Source organism: Pelophylax lessonae (assembly GCF_965119305.1).
Source record: "Pelophylax lessonae genome assembly, chromosome: 1".
NCBI lineage: Eukaryota > Metazoa > Chordata > Amphibia > Anura > Ranidae > Pelophylax > Pelophylax lessonae.
The window spans coordinates 354,045,089-354,057,674 of record NC_138768.1 but is presented as its reverse complement, the minus strand read 5'-3'; the positions used below and the strand labels follow the sequence as shown (position 1 = coordinate 354,057,674).

The 12,586-nt window shown below is 42.4% G+C and overlaps 1 protein-coding gene across 1 annotated transcript in view; it reads right to left on the bottom strand.

The window, feature by feature from the left end:
• The window catches only part of LOC309557387 (uncharacterized protein), a gene marked incomplete at its 3' end in the record, with an annotated part of 146,257 nt that overhangs the window by 45,156 nt on the left and 88,515 nt on the right, over positions 1-12,586 (bottom strand). Inside the window, exons 10-11 of the mRNA XM_082260099.1 lie at positions 7,049-7,238; positions 2,937-3,064 (exon numbers count right to left, since the gene is read on the bottom strand). Coding sequence (XP_082116225.1) covers positions 2,937-3,064; positions 7,049-7,238 — 318 coding nt within the window. The remainder of the gene's footprint in view (positions 1-2,936; positions 3,065-7,048; positions 7,239-12,586) is intronic.

Genomic DNA, 12,586 nt, shown 5'->3' with positions numbered 1-12,586 from the left:
ATACACCTCCCACAGAGGACAGCCTTTCGTTGCCTCTGGGCAGCCTGGCACACATGAGCGATTACATGCTGCAGTGTCTCCACAACGACCGCCGAGTTGCCCACATTCTAACTTGTGCTGATTACTGGGTGGCCACGCTGCTGGATCCCCGTTACAAGGACAACGTACCGTCCTTAATTCACTCACTGGAGCGCGATCGCAAGATGCGCGAGTACAAGCGCACGCTGGTAGACGCCATGCTGCTGGCATTCCCATCTGACAGCGGGGCCACAGTGGAAGCACAAGGCAGAGGAGGAGGAGGAGGAGGTCGCCAACGCAACCAGGGCACCGCCAGCACCTCAGAAGGCAGGGTTAGCATGGCCGAAATGTGGAAAAGCTTTGTCAGCACGCCACAACAAACAGCAGCACCAGCAGCTCAGATGGAACGTCTTAGCAGGAGGCAGCATTTTACCAACATGGTGGAGCAGTATGTGTGCACACGCCTACATGTAGTGAATGACGGGTCTGCCCCCTTCAACTTCTGGGTCTCCAAATTGGGCACATGGCCTGAGCTTGCCCTTTACGCCTTGGAGGTGCTGGCGTGCCCTGCAGCCAGTGTATTATCTGAACGGGTATTTAGCACGGCTGGGGGCGTTATAACAGACAAGCGCAGCCGCCTGTCCAGAGACAATGTGGACAAGCTCACGTTCATTAAAATGAACCAGGCATGGATCCCACGGGACTTTTCCGTACCTTATGCAGAATAGCAATGGATACCGACCTTACCCACCCATTGTTCCATTTTTGCTCTTTCTCACTCTTTTGGGGTGTACCCTCATTTAAAATTTGTGAAAAGAAGCAGTGTTGGCTACCTCGTCCTCCTCCTCAGGGCCAGATTAATGTAGGGGCTATTGGAGCTGCAGCTCCAGGCCCCTACCTTTTATATAGGCCCCGGGTTGGCCATATTCACTGTTACCGCTCTTCTGTCACTTGTAAACACAGAAGTCTGGCTTCTATGCTCGCTTCCCCAGGCAGCACCCTCAGAACCTCCCCACACAGCGTGAAGGCCGGACAAGGAGGGACAGTTGGCGATGCATGGATGTGTTTATGGGCTTCAGAGACAGCATCCCATGTTGAATTAGGCATGCATGGCTGCACCCTTCCTCCTCTGGGTGCATGGCAAGGCACGGCCCTAAGGCCCTTCAAAATCCTCAGCACCAAGCCCATGATGCTGTTAATCCGGCCCTGGTCCTCCTCCACCGCCGCTTCCACCTACACCGCCCATAGGTGTGCGCAGCCTATTGCATTAAGGTGTGCACCCCAAAGTTGAAATACACATGCATGTGTTTGCCAGCAGGGAGAGTAATGTATCGGGGCCATGTACCTGTAGGCAAGGAGAAATAGAGCAGAGCAGGTCCCAGGGAGATCTTTCCCATCTCCTCACTGGCAATGCTATGTGCCCTAGGTGATTAGGGTGTGCCCAGGCACACCCAGCACACCCTGTGCGCACGCCTATGTCACCGCCACATCCACCACCACCTCAACCTCCCTCCTACTCCATATGGGCCTCGTCCTTCAGAGATGAAGAAGAACATTGTTTTATTTTTCTGTTTTTTTTTGTTGTTTTAAGTTATTTCCCTATCCACATTTGTTTGCAGAGCACTTGCCATGCTCTTAATTACGTTTTGCTGCCATTTGCAGCACTCTAGCCCTTTCCTTTGGTGTTTTAGAGCCATTTTAGTGCCTTAAAGTTCGGGTCCCCATTGACTTCAATGGGGTTCGGTGTCCGGGAAAAGTTCGGTAAAAGTCCGGGACACGGACCCGGACTTTTTTTTAAAGTTCGGCCGAACCCGTCGAACACGGACATCTAGGTGTCCGCTCAACCCTAATGACAATCTGAGCAATTTCCAGTCCAAAGCAACAGACAAACTTATGTAATATAAGTCTTCTAATTTTGGATTTTTTTTTTTTTTTTTTTTTTTAATGCCTAAACAAATTAGACAACACACTATTGTATATACACGTTTTCAAGATTTTCACAGATAGAAATGGTTTTGGCATTCCCTGGGCAACACACCTTTTTCCTCTACTAGCAAGAGCAGTTACATCATATTTAGTGGTTTACCAGTCTGCTACAAAGCATAAATGCAGTGCTGGGCTTTCTAATTCAAAAGCCTAGCCCGGTGATAGCAAACCTTGGCACCCCAGATATTTTGAACTCTATATTTCCCATGAGGTTCATGCACTCTTCAGTGTAGGTGAGCATTATGGGAAATGTAGTTCCAAAACATCTGGGGTGCCAAGGTTCCCCATCACTGGCCTAGCCTGTTCTGGAAACAGTGTTAAGCCAGCCTTAGATGGTTCGAAACTTGAGCAGTTCGGCAGGGAATGGCCAAGATTTGAGCCCTCTATGGGTAGGTTGATTGTACACAAGTCGATCCATCGTTCAACTTGGGTACAATCAGCTTGTCAGATTATTAAATGCGATTATTGCCAGCAGCTATAGCCGCTAGCAACAATCACTGTGTTCTCCCAGCAGGAATGGCTTCCCACGCCCCCACCCCCACCCCACCGGGAAAACACAATAGCTCCAAAGGAGGAATTCTCCCATCTAAACATGACTGTGTTGATGAGGGAATAGAGTGATTTTCTTTCCTGCAGTCCATGGTTACAGGAAAGAAAATTGTATCATCTATGGCAAGCCTTATTGATGCACAGCAATAGGTGTTTATTTGTAAAATATACATTTCATACAAACTATTTAACATTATATAAAACATCAGTTTATCAATGTGTAGACTTTCAAATATAAAATCTTGACCATACACCATCATCATTTCCCTTCATTCAGGGAGGGCTATTTGTACATCAAGGAGTGGTAATTTGGACACAGCATTACTTTTTTACCTTAAGTATTTATAGGTGTAAGCGTCACAGAACAGTATAGTTGTACTTACGTTATTGTTCTTAGATAAGTGCTGATTTCCACTAGACTTACATCTGTTACTTGGGAGCATGAACTGAGAGTGATATTCTCTAGCTTTGGGCATTGTTTCACAATATAATGAACAGCACGATCTCTTACCTGCAATACAAAAAATACATTCAGTGATAATTAACTAAATGTATAAGGCAAAATGTGTATTCAGTTATAGCTATGGGCTGTGGTATAGTTGTTAGAGATATGGGGGTAACATGTACTAGTTTCAGTGATTATAGATTTATTCTATTTTAGTCAAATACAATTAGAATGTAGACTTTGCTATTTTGCATAACTTATTTTGAAAATGCATTTATTTCAAATTTAAACCCTTACAGCTTTCATAGATATTTGGACAAAAGATACTGTGGTATAATTGCTGACATAGGGTGATCAAAAGCATCAACAGATCACCATTACAAACTAATTTTAGGCTATATATGCCTAAAATGTTCCAAAACGTTTATCCAGGATTGGATATTTTCAACGCATTGTCTTGACTCTGTAAGCATCAGTGAGGTAATTCAACTGGCAATATCAAAACAACATAACATAGGAAGTGATTTATGATTTATGTAAAAAAAATAATATTTATTAAAAGGGTTATGATGTGGACCAATCCCAGTAATCAGTGTAGTAAGACTGCCTCTGGGGCTCATAAGAAGCTAAACCCATTTGCTTGGACCCAGGGGCCACAAGCAGCTTGCTAGGGAGTACTAAACATCTTTCAGGTCACAGTTGTTTTATATGAAAGCAGAGCTCCAGTCGGGGGAAAAAAAATAAGTCAGCAGCTACAAATACTGTACCTGCTGACTTTTAATATAAGGACACTTACCTGTCCAGGGATCCCATGATGTCGGCATTCCGAGCCAATTCGTCAATCGGCTTTGGATGCAGGCGCCGGCATTGTAAGTAAGGGAAACCAGCAGTGAAGCCTTCAGGATTCACAGCCGATTTCATACTGCGCATGCGCTAGTCGCACTGGGCTTTCTGAATGGTCCTGCCATCTTCAGGGACCTGTCCCAGAAGGCAACGGTTGGGGGAAGGAAGTGGGGCCGGAAATGTCATAGATGGCCGATCTACGATCTTACCCAGAAGTGGATGCAGATACCTGTTAAACTCAGGTACCTGCCCCCCCCCCCCCCCCCACATACACACTTTGCCGAATAAAGACACCAGTCCCTCCAGTTCAACCTGTGGTGTGTCTGTGTGTGTGTGTGTTTATGTCAATACAAATTCCCATATCCCTGTATGTTGTGATCCTTAAAGTGCCCATCTAAGACTCCTTTCACACGGGGCGGACCGTATTGCGATCCGCTCCGGCACTTTTTTTTTTTTTTCACGGACACGGATGACATTTGTGTCATCCGGTCCGTATGTTCGCATATCATCCCATCCGTTTGCGAATGATATATGGACATAATGTATGTCTATGGGATTGCGGATGTCAGTGGATGACACCGCTGACATCCGATTTTGCGTCCTTTCCATTTTTTAAACGGAAGAAAAAATAGGGTTCTGTTCCGTTCCAAAAAATGGAACAGAACTGAAAGGACGCAAATCGGATGTCAGCGTATGGTTACCCACTGACATCCGCAATCCCATTGACATGCAAACAGATGGGGTGATATACGGACATATGGAACGCCCATGTGAAAGAGGCCTAAAAGTTTTTTTAACCTCCCTGGCGGTATGATTCTTTCGGATTTTAGGTGCTGAAAGCGGTACCATTATTTTGCATGTAATTCTTAAGAATGAGCAGCCCAAACCAACTATTTACATATGATTTTTTTTTTACTGTGCATTCTTCTTTATAACATCTCGGGTATGATAAAGTTTGAAACACAAAATCATAAATTATAATATAATAAAAAACTATAAATAAGTTAAAGTATGTATGTATGCATACATATATATATATACTGTATATATACAAATATATATATATATATATATATATATATATTTTACATATATATATATATATATATATATATATATACATATACATATATATATATATATATATATATATATATACGTATATATATATATATATATATGTATATATATATATATATATATATATATATATACATAAAAAGTACAGTAAAACTGCAGGAAAGGGCACTTGGGGGCAAACTAATGTGATTTTTTTTATTTTGCATTGTATCAGTGTGTTTGGTGTGTTTTACATTTGAATTTGCCGCCGGTTCCACCCCCCTGCGAACATCACGTCGCAGGAGATGGAAGCCGGGGCACGGAAAGGATCGGGAGGAAGATCCGCCGCCAGACACCGCCGAGATACATCGCTGGATCCCGGTGACAAGGTAAGTAACCCTGCTTCCAGGATCCAGCGATCTTCCATGCGGTACCCCGAGTGTGGCTCGGGGTTACTGCTGTTGGCTCTGAAATTTAACCCCGAGCCACACTCGGGAATGCCGCTAGGAAGGTTAATGTATCAATGCAACCTTTTGATACCACTTCTTGTGGAAGGAAATTAAACATCCTAACCGCTCTGAGAGTAAAGAGCCCTCTATGCGGTTTAAGGTTAAACCACTTCTCTTCCAGTGTCATTGAATGGTCACGTGTCTTTTTAAACTCCCTCCCACTGAGAAGTTTTTTCCCTATGCTAGAGTCACCAGTAAGGTATTTGTATATCGCTATCATATCACCTCTCAAGCGTCTTCTCTCCATAGTTGAGGTGCTCTAGTCCCTTTATTAGCTTTGTTGCCCTTCTCTGGACTCTCTCCAGTTCCAGCACATCCTTTCTGAGGACTGGTGCCCAAAACTGGATGGCATACTCAAGATGTGGCCAAACCTGAGTATTGTAGAGTATCAGAATTATCGTTTATCTCTGGAGTAAATCCCCTTTTTAATGCATGCTAATATTCTGCCCGCTTTGCTTGCAACACCTTGGCATCGCATGCCGTTGCTGAGCCTATTATCTACTAGGACCCCCAGATCATTTTCCATCCTAGATTTCCCCAGTAGTTCTCCCCCTAATGAGTAACTTGCCTTCGTATTTTTAGCACCCAAATGCATTACTTAACATTTTTCAACATTAAACCTCATTTGCCATGCTAAGGTTTCCACATCTTGCTGTGAAGTTATTACCCTGCTTAGCTTTGTAATGTCAGCAAACACTGAGATTGAGCTATTTATCCCATCCTCTATATCATTTATGAATAAATTAAACAGAATTGGTCCCAGGACAGATCCTTGCCACACCAGACCATTCTGAGTACTCACTATTTATCACCACCCTTTGAACACGACCCTCTAACCAATTTTCTATCCAGGTACATATCCTATGGTCCGTGCCTACAGACTTTAGTTTGTAAAGTAAACATTTATGAGGGACTGTATCAAATACCTTTGCAAAATCTAGATATACCATATCCACAGGACTACCTTTATCTATATGGCAGCTCACCTCCTCAAAGAATGTTAGCAGATTGGTCTTGCAAGAATGATCCTTCATAAATCCATGCTGATTACAACTAATGATACTGTTTTCATCAGCACATTCTTGGATATAGTCCCTTATCATCCCCTCCAATAGTTTAAAAACTATTGATGTTAAACTGACTGGCCTGTAGTTTCCCGAGATATACAGCATCTTAACCCTTTTTTAAATATTGGTACCATGTTGGCTTTTCTCCAATCAGCTGGTACCATTCCAGTCAGTAAACTGTTTATAAAAATTAGGAACAACGGTCTAGCTATCACCTGACTGAGTTCCTTAAGGACTCTCGGGTGTAAGCCATCTGGTCCTGGTGATTTATTTATGTTAATGTTTTATAAGTCTATTTCTAATACTGGCTTTAGCCACAAGGGTACATTTTGTAATGCATTGTTAACATTACAGTTTGAGATTTTCTTTCACTTTCACTCTTCCTAATAATGGTAAACAGGACAAATAGAGTGTGGATCTACCTAACGGGGTCACAGGCAGTAATAAAAACCTGACAGGTGTCCTAATCCTTCTCCACTCTATCCAAAACTATAAAGTTTTGCCCTCAGTAATTAATAAAGTAAATAAATGTGTAGCATTTTTGTGCATATTGCTAACAACTGGAAACTTACCACATTAAGGCCTGTCAAATTTAGCGTGTTGATCTTGTGCAGGTTGGATGCTATTTTTGTTAGACAGACATCAGTGACTTTCGGTATTCTGCCAATATTTAAATTTTCCAGGTGGGAACATTCAGTAGTTACGGAAATCAAACTCTTAGCAGTGAGGGCATGGCAGCCAAATACTTCTATTTTAACGAGACTGAAAAAAGCATCTATTAGCATAAAAACCATCTTTAAAAAATCCAGAAAAGCTCAATATTTCTAATTTTGAGATATATATCTCATATACACCATATTTGGCAAATGTCAACATGTCAAGCTTAAAAATATTATAATTATTATTATCCTACAATTTAAATGCATTTAAAACAAAAATAAACATTAATATTAATAATACTAATGCCATATAAGAATCTGCCAAATTAAAATGAATAAGGCTGGGTTCACATATATGCAGGTCCGGTTTTGGTGCAGAGTCTGGTGGGGTTTTCATTCAGCGGTTCCTGTGCCAATGAGGTGCAAATTTAATACAGAAATAGCACCTGAACCAGACTGAAAAACGCACAGGGCCCTTTTAAAATTTGCACCGCTACCGGCCTGCATAAATAAAACCAGCTCCATAGAAATCCGGTCTGGTTCAAATGTTATGCGAATCAGGATGCGGTTCAAAATACATCCGATTCGCATATATGTGAACCAAGCAGTGAACTAAGTCCTCCAAATCCTCAACATATTCATATGGAGTGAGTGGAACAAAAGTTCTACCAGCATAATTTACAATTATATACAGTGCATCTGGAAAGTTTTCACAGCGTTACAGCCTTATTCCAAAAAAGATTCAATTCATTATTTTCCTCAAAATTCTACAAACAATACCCCATAATGACAACGTGAAAGAAGTTTGTTTTAAATGTTTGCAAACCTATTAAGAATAAAAAACAAAAAAAAAAAAAAAAAATCACACGTACATAATTTTTTACAACCTTTGCCATGACACTCAAAATGGAGCTCAGGTCCATCCTGTTTCCATTGATTATCCTTGAGATGTTTACACAACTTGATTGGAGTCCACCTGTGGTAAATTCAGTTGATGGGACATGATTTGGAAAGGCACACGGCTGTCTATATAAGATCCCACAATTAACAGTGCATGTCAGAGCACAAACCAAGCCATGAAGCCCAAGCAAATGTCTGTAGACCTCTGAGACAGATTTGTATCGAGTCACAGATTCTGGGAAGGGCACAGAAAAATTTCTGCAGAATTGAAGGTCCCAATGAACACAGTGGCCTCCATCATTCCTAAATGGAAGAAGTTTGGAACCACCAAGACTCTTCCTAGAGTGGGCCACCTGACCAAACTGAGCAATAGGGGGGAGAAGGGCCTTAGTCAGGGAGGTGACCAAGAACCCGATGGTCACTCTGACAGAGCTCCAGAGTTTCTCTGTGGAGAGAGGAGAACCTTTCAGAAGAAACACCATCTCTGCAGCACTCCACCAATCAGGCCTGTATGGTAGAGTGGCCAGACAGAAGCTAATCCTCAATAAAAGGCACATGGCAGCCTGCCTGGAGTTTGCTAAAAGGCACCTGAAGGACTCTCAGACCATGAGAAACAAAAATCTCAGGTCTGATGAAACAAAGATTGAACTCTTTGGCCTAAATGGCAAGCGTCATGTCTGGAGGAAACTAGGCACTGCTCATCACCTGGCCAATACCATCCCTACAGTGAAGCATGGTGATGGCAACATCATGCTGTGGGGATGTTTTTTAGTAGCAGAAACTGGGAGACTAGTCAGAGTTGAGGGAAAGATAATGCAGCAATGTACAGAGACATCCTAGATGAAAAAAACCTGCTCCAGAGTGCTCTGGACCTCAGACTGGGGGCGAAGGTTCATCTTCCAACAGGACAACAACCCTCAGCACACAGCCAAGATAACAAAGGAGTGGCTACAGGACAACTTTGTAAATGTCCTTGACTGGCCCAGCCATGGCCCAGACTTGAACCAGACTTAACATCTCTGGAGAGATCTAAAAATGGCTGTGCACTGACGTTCCCCATCCAACCTGATAGAGATTAAAAGGTCTTGCAAAAAAAAAATGAGAGAAACTGCCCAAAAATAATTGTGCCAAGCCTGTAGCAGCATACTCAAAAAGACTTGAGACTTTAAGGCTGCATTCACACTTGAGTGTAGCGTTTTTTACCGCGATTTTACCGCGATTTTACCGCGATTTTTTCAGGCGTTTTTCATTGACATCTATCAAAAACGCTGGTAATCAGCCCAAAAAGAAGCTCATGTACTTTTTTCAGCTACAGGCGTTTTGCAAAACGCTCAGATGTGAACAGGGGCCATTTAAATGAATGGTGTTTTACTTGTTGGGCGTTTTGGAAGCGTTTCTTTTGAGCGTTTTTGGAGCTGAAAACGCCCAGGTGTGAATGGAGCCTAATTGGTGCCAAAGGTGATTCAACAAAGTATTGAGCACAGGCTGTGAATACTTATCTACATGTGATTTTTTTTTTCGTTTTTTATTTTTATTAAATTTGCAAAGATTTTAAACAAACTTTTTTCATGTTATCATTATGGGGTATTGTTTGTAGAATTTTAAAGAAAATAATGAATTTAATCAATTTTGGAATTAGGCTGTAACATAGCAAATGTGGAAAAAGTGAAGCACTGTGAATACCTTCCAGATGCGCTGTACAACACAGAATCCATTGTCATAAAGGCACCATAAAACTCAGCTTTCATCTAAGCAGGGGTTGACTTAACAGAACCAGGAATTATACAGATCTTACTGTCAAGTTGGCACAGAACAAATACACAGCTCAACAAAAATTAAAGGAACACTTTGAAAACACATCAGATCTCAATGGGGAAAAATATCATGCTGGATATCTATACTGATATGGACTGGGTAGTGTGTTAGGAAAGAAAGGATGCCACATCGTTTGATAAAAATTAATATTTTTAACCTATAGAGGGCTGAATTCAAAGACACTCAGAAAATCAAAGTGAAAAAATTATGCAGCAGGCTAGTTCATTTTTCTGAAATTTCATAGCAGCAACTTAAAATGGTCCTCAGTAGCTTGTATGGCCCCATATGCTTGTATGCATGCCTGACAACATCAGGGCATGCTCCTAATGAGACGACAGATGATGTCCTGGGGTATTTCTTCCCAGATCTGGACCAGGGCATCACTGAGCTCCTGAACAGACTAAGGTGTAACCTGGTGGTATCAAATTGACCGAAACATAATGTCCTAGAGGTGTTCTATTGGATTTAGGGTCATTCAATGGTATCAATTTCTGCATCCCACATGAACTGTCTGCATACTCTCATCACATGATGCTGGGCATTGTCATGCATCAGTAGGAACCCAGGACCCATTGCAACAGCATATGGTCTGACAATGGGTCCAAGTATTTCATCCTGATACCTGATGACAGTCAGGGTTCAATTGTCTAGCCTGTAGAGGTCTGCGCATCCCTCCATAGATATGCCTCCCAAGACCATCACTGACCCACCACCAAACCGGTCATGCTGAACGATCTTACAGGCAGCATAATGTTCTTCATGGCTTCTCCAGACCCTTTCATGTCTATCACATGTGCTCAGGGTGAACCTACTCTCATCTGAAAAGCACAGGGTGCCAGTGGCAGACCTACCAATTCTGGTGTTCAATGGAAAATGCCAATAGAGCTCCACGGTGCCAGGCAGTGAGCACAGGGCCCACTAGAGGACGTCAGGCCTTCAGACCACCCTCATGAAGTCTGTTTCTGATTGTTTGGTCAAAGACATTATCACCAGTGGCCTGCTGGAGGTCATTTTGTTGGATTATGGCAATGCTCATCCTGTTCCTTCTTGCACAAAGGAGCAGATACCGGTCCTGCTGATGTGTTAAAGACCTTCCTTGGTCCTGTCCAGCTCTCCTAGAGTAACTGCCTGTCTCCTGGACTCTCCTCCATGCTCTTGAGACTGTGCTGGGAGACACAGCAAACCTTCTGGCAATGGCACATATTGATAGGCACAAAGTCCTGTAAAACCATTCCTGTTTTGGACAGTGTCTCATTGTTGCCCATCTAGTGCACCTGTTGTTAATTGAATTAACACCAAAGCAGCTGTAACTGATTAACAACCCCTCTGCTACTTAACTGACCCGACCTATATCCGAGGACTTTAATTGACTTGTCTGCCTGGAGTTCAACTTTAACCACTTCCCCCTGGGTGGACGTCATATGACGTCCTAAACTTTGCGGGGGTATACCGGGATGATGCCTCTAGCTAGAGGCATCATCCCGGTACCGTGGTTTTTACCGGAGCTCCCGTCCCACCGGGAGCCCCGAGCACCCAGCCGGCGCTTCGCCGGCTGGATGGAGTCCCGATGAATGCCGGAAACGGCATAGATCGGGTCTCCGATGATGTAACCCGGAGGCGGCGTCCATGACGTCACTTCCGGGTTAGTGTGCTGCAAAACGGCGGCAAATTTAAAAAACGGCTGTATGCAAAAACGCCGTTTTCGGCGTTTTGAATACAGGGAAGTGTAGTGGAGGGGTCTAGGGTCTTTTAGACCCTCGATCCCTCCATAAAGTGTACCTTACACCGCATATTGCTGTCACAAGGGATGTTTACATTGTTGCATTGCTTGTGACAGCAATAAAAGTGATCAGATTTTTTTTTTTTTTAAAAACTGTAATAAAGTTAAAAAAATAAATAAAATAAATGGGAAAAAAAAAAATTTAGCCGCCCCGTTCACCGTTAGCTCGCGCACAAAAAAAAAACGTATACGGAAGTCGAGCCGTGAATGAAATCGCTGTTCAAACCACACATGTGAGGTATCGCCGCGATCGCCAGAGCGTGAGCAATAAAAAAAAAAAGAGCTACACTCTAACTCTAAACTGGTAACCGTTAAATAAATTTAAAGTGTCGCCTATTGAGATCTCTATTGACCGTAGTTTGTCGCCATCCCACGGGGGGGGGGGGGCGCAATTTTAAACCGTAACATGTTGGGTATCTATTTACTCGGCGTGACATCATCTTTCACAATATACAAAAAAAATGGGCTAACTTTACTGTTTAGTATTTAAAATGCAGTGAAATGTAATTTTTCCCAAAAAAATGGCGTTTTAAAGACCGCTGCGCAAATACCGCGTGACAAAAAATATTGCAATGACCGCCATTTTATTCTCCAGAGTCTTTGCTAAAAAAATATATATAATGTTTGGGGGTTCTAAGTAGTTTTCTAGGAAAAAATACTGATTTTAACTTGTAAACAAAAAGTGTCCGAAATAGGCCTAGTGGTGAAGTGGTTAAATATGCATTGGGAGATTAAACCCTGCTCCCTCCACAAACCAAAAATGAAAGGAACATTATAAGTGGCAATTCACTTTAAAACCGAGGGCCTAGTTCCTGAATTTTATAACTACCTTATCACCGGATTACGCTCTGTGGTCTGAAAATATACTACAAAAGTAAATCTCCCCATTCACCCAACCTTTTTCCTGTTTATTGAAAAAACACTACCAACTCCTAGATGGATAGAGAAAAATGAAT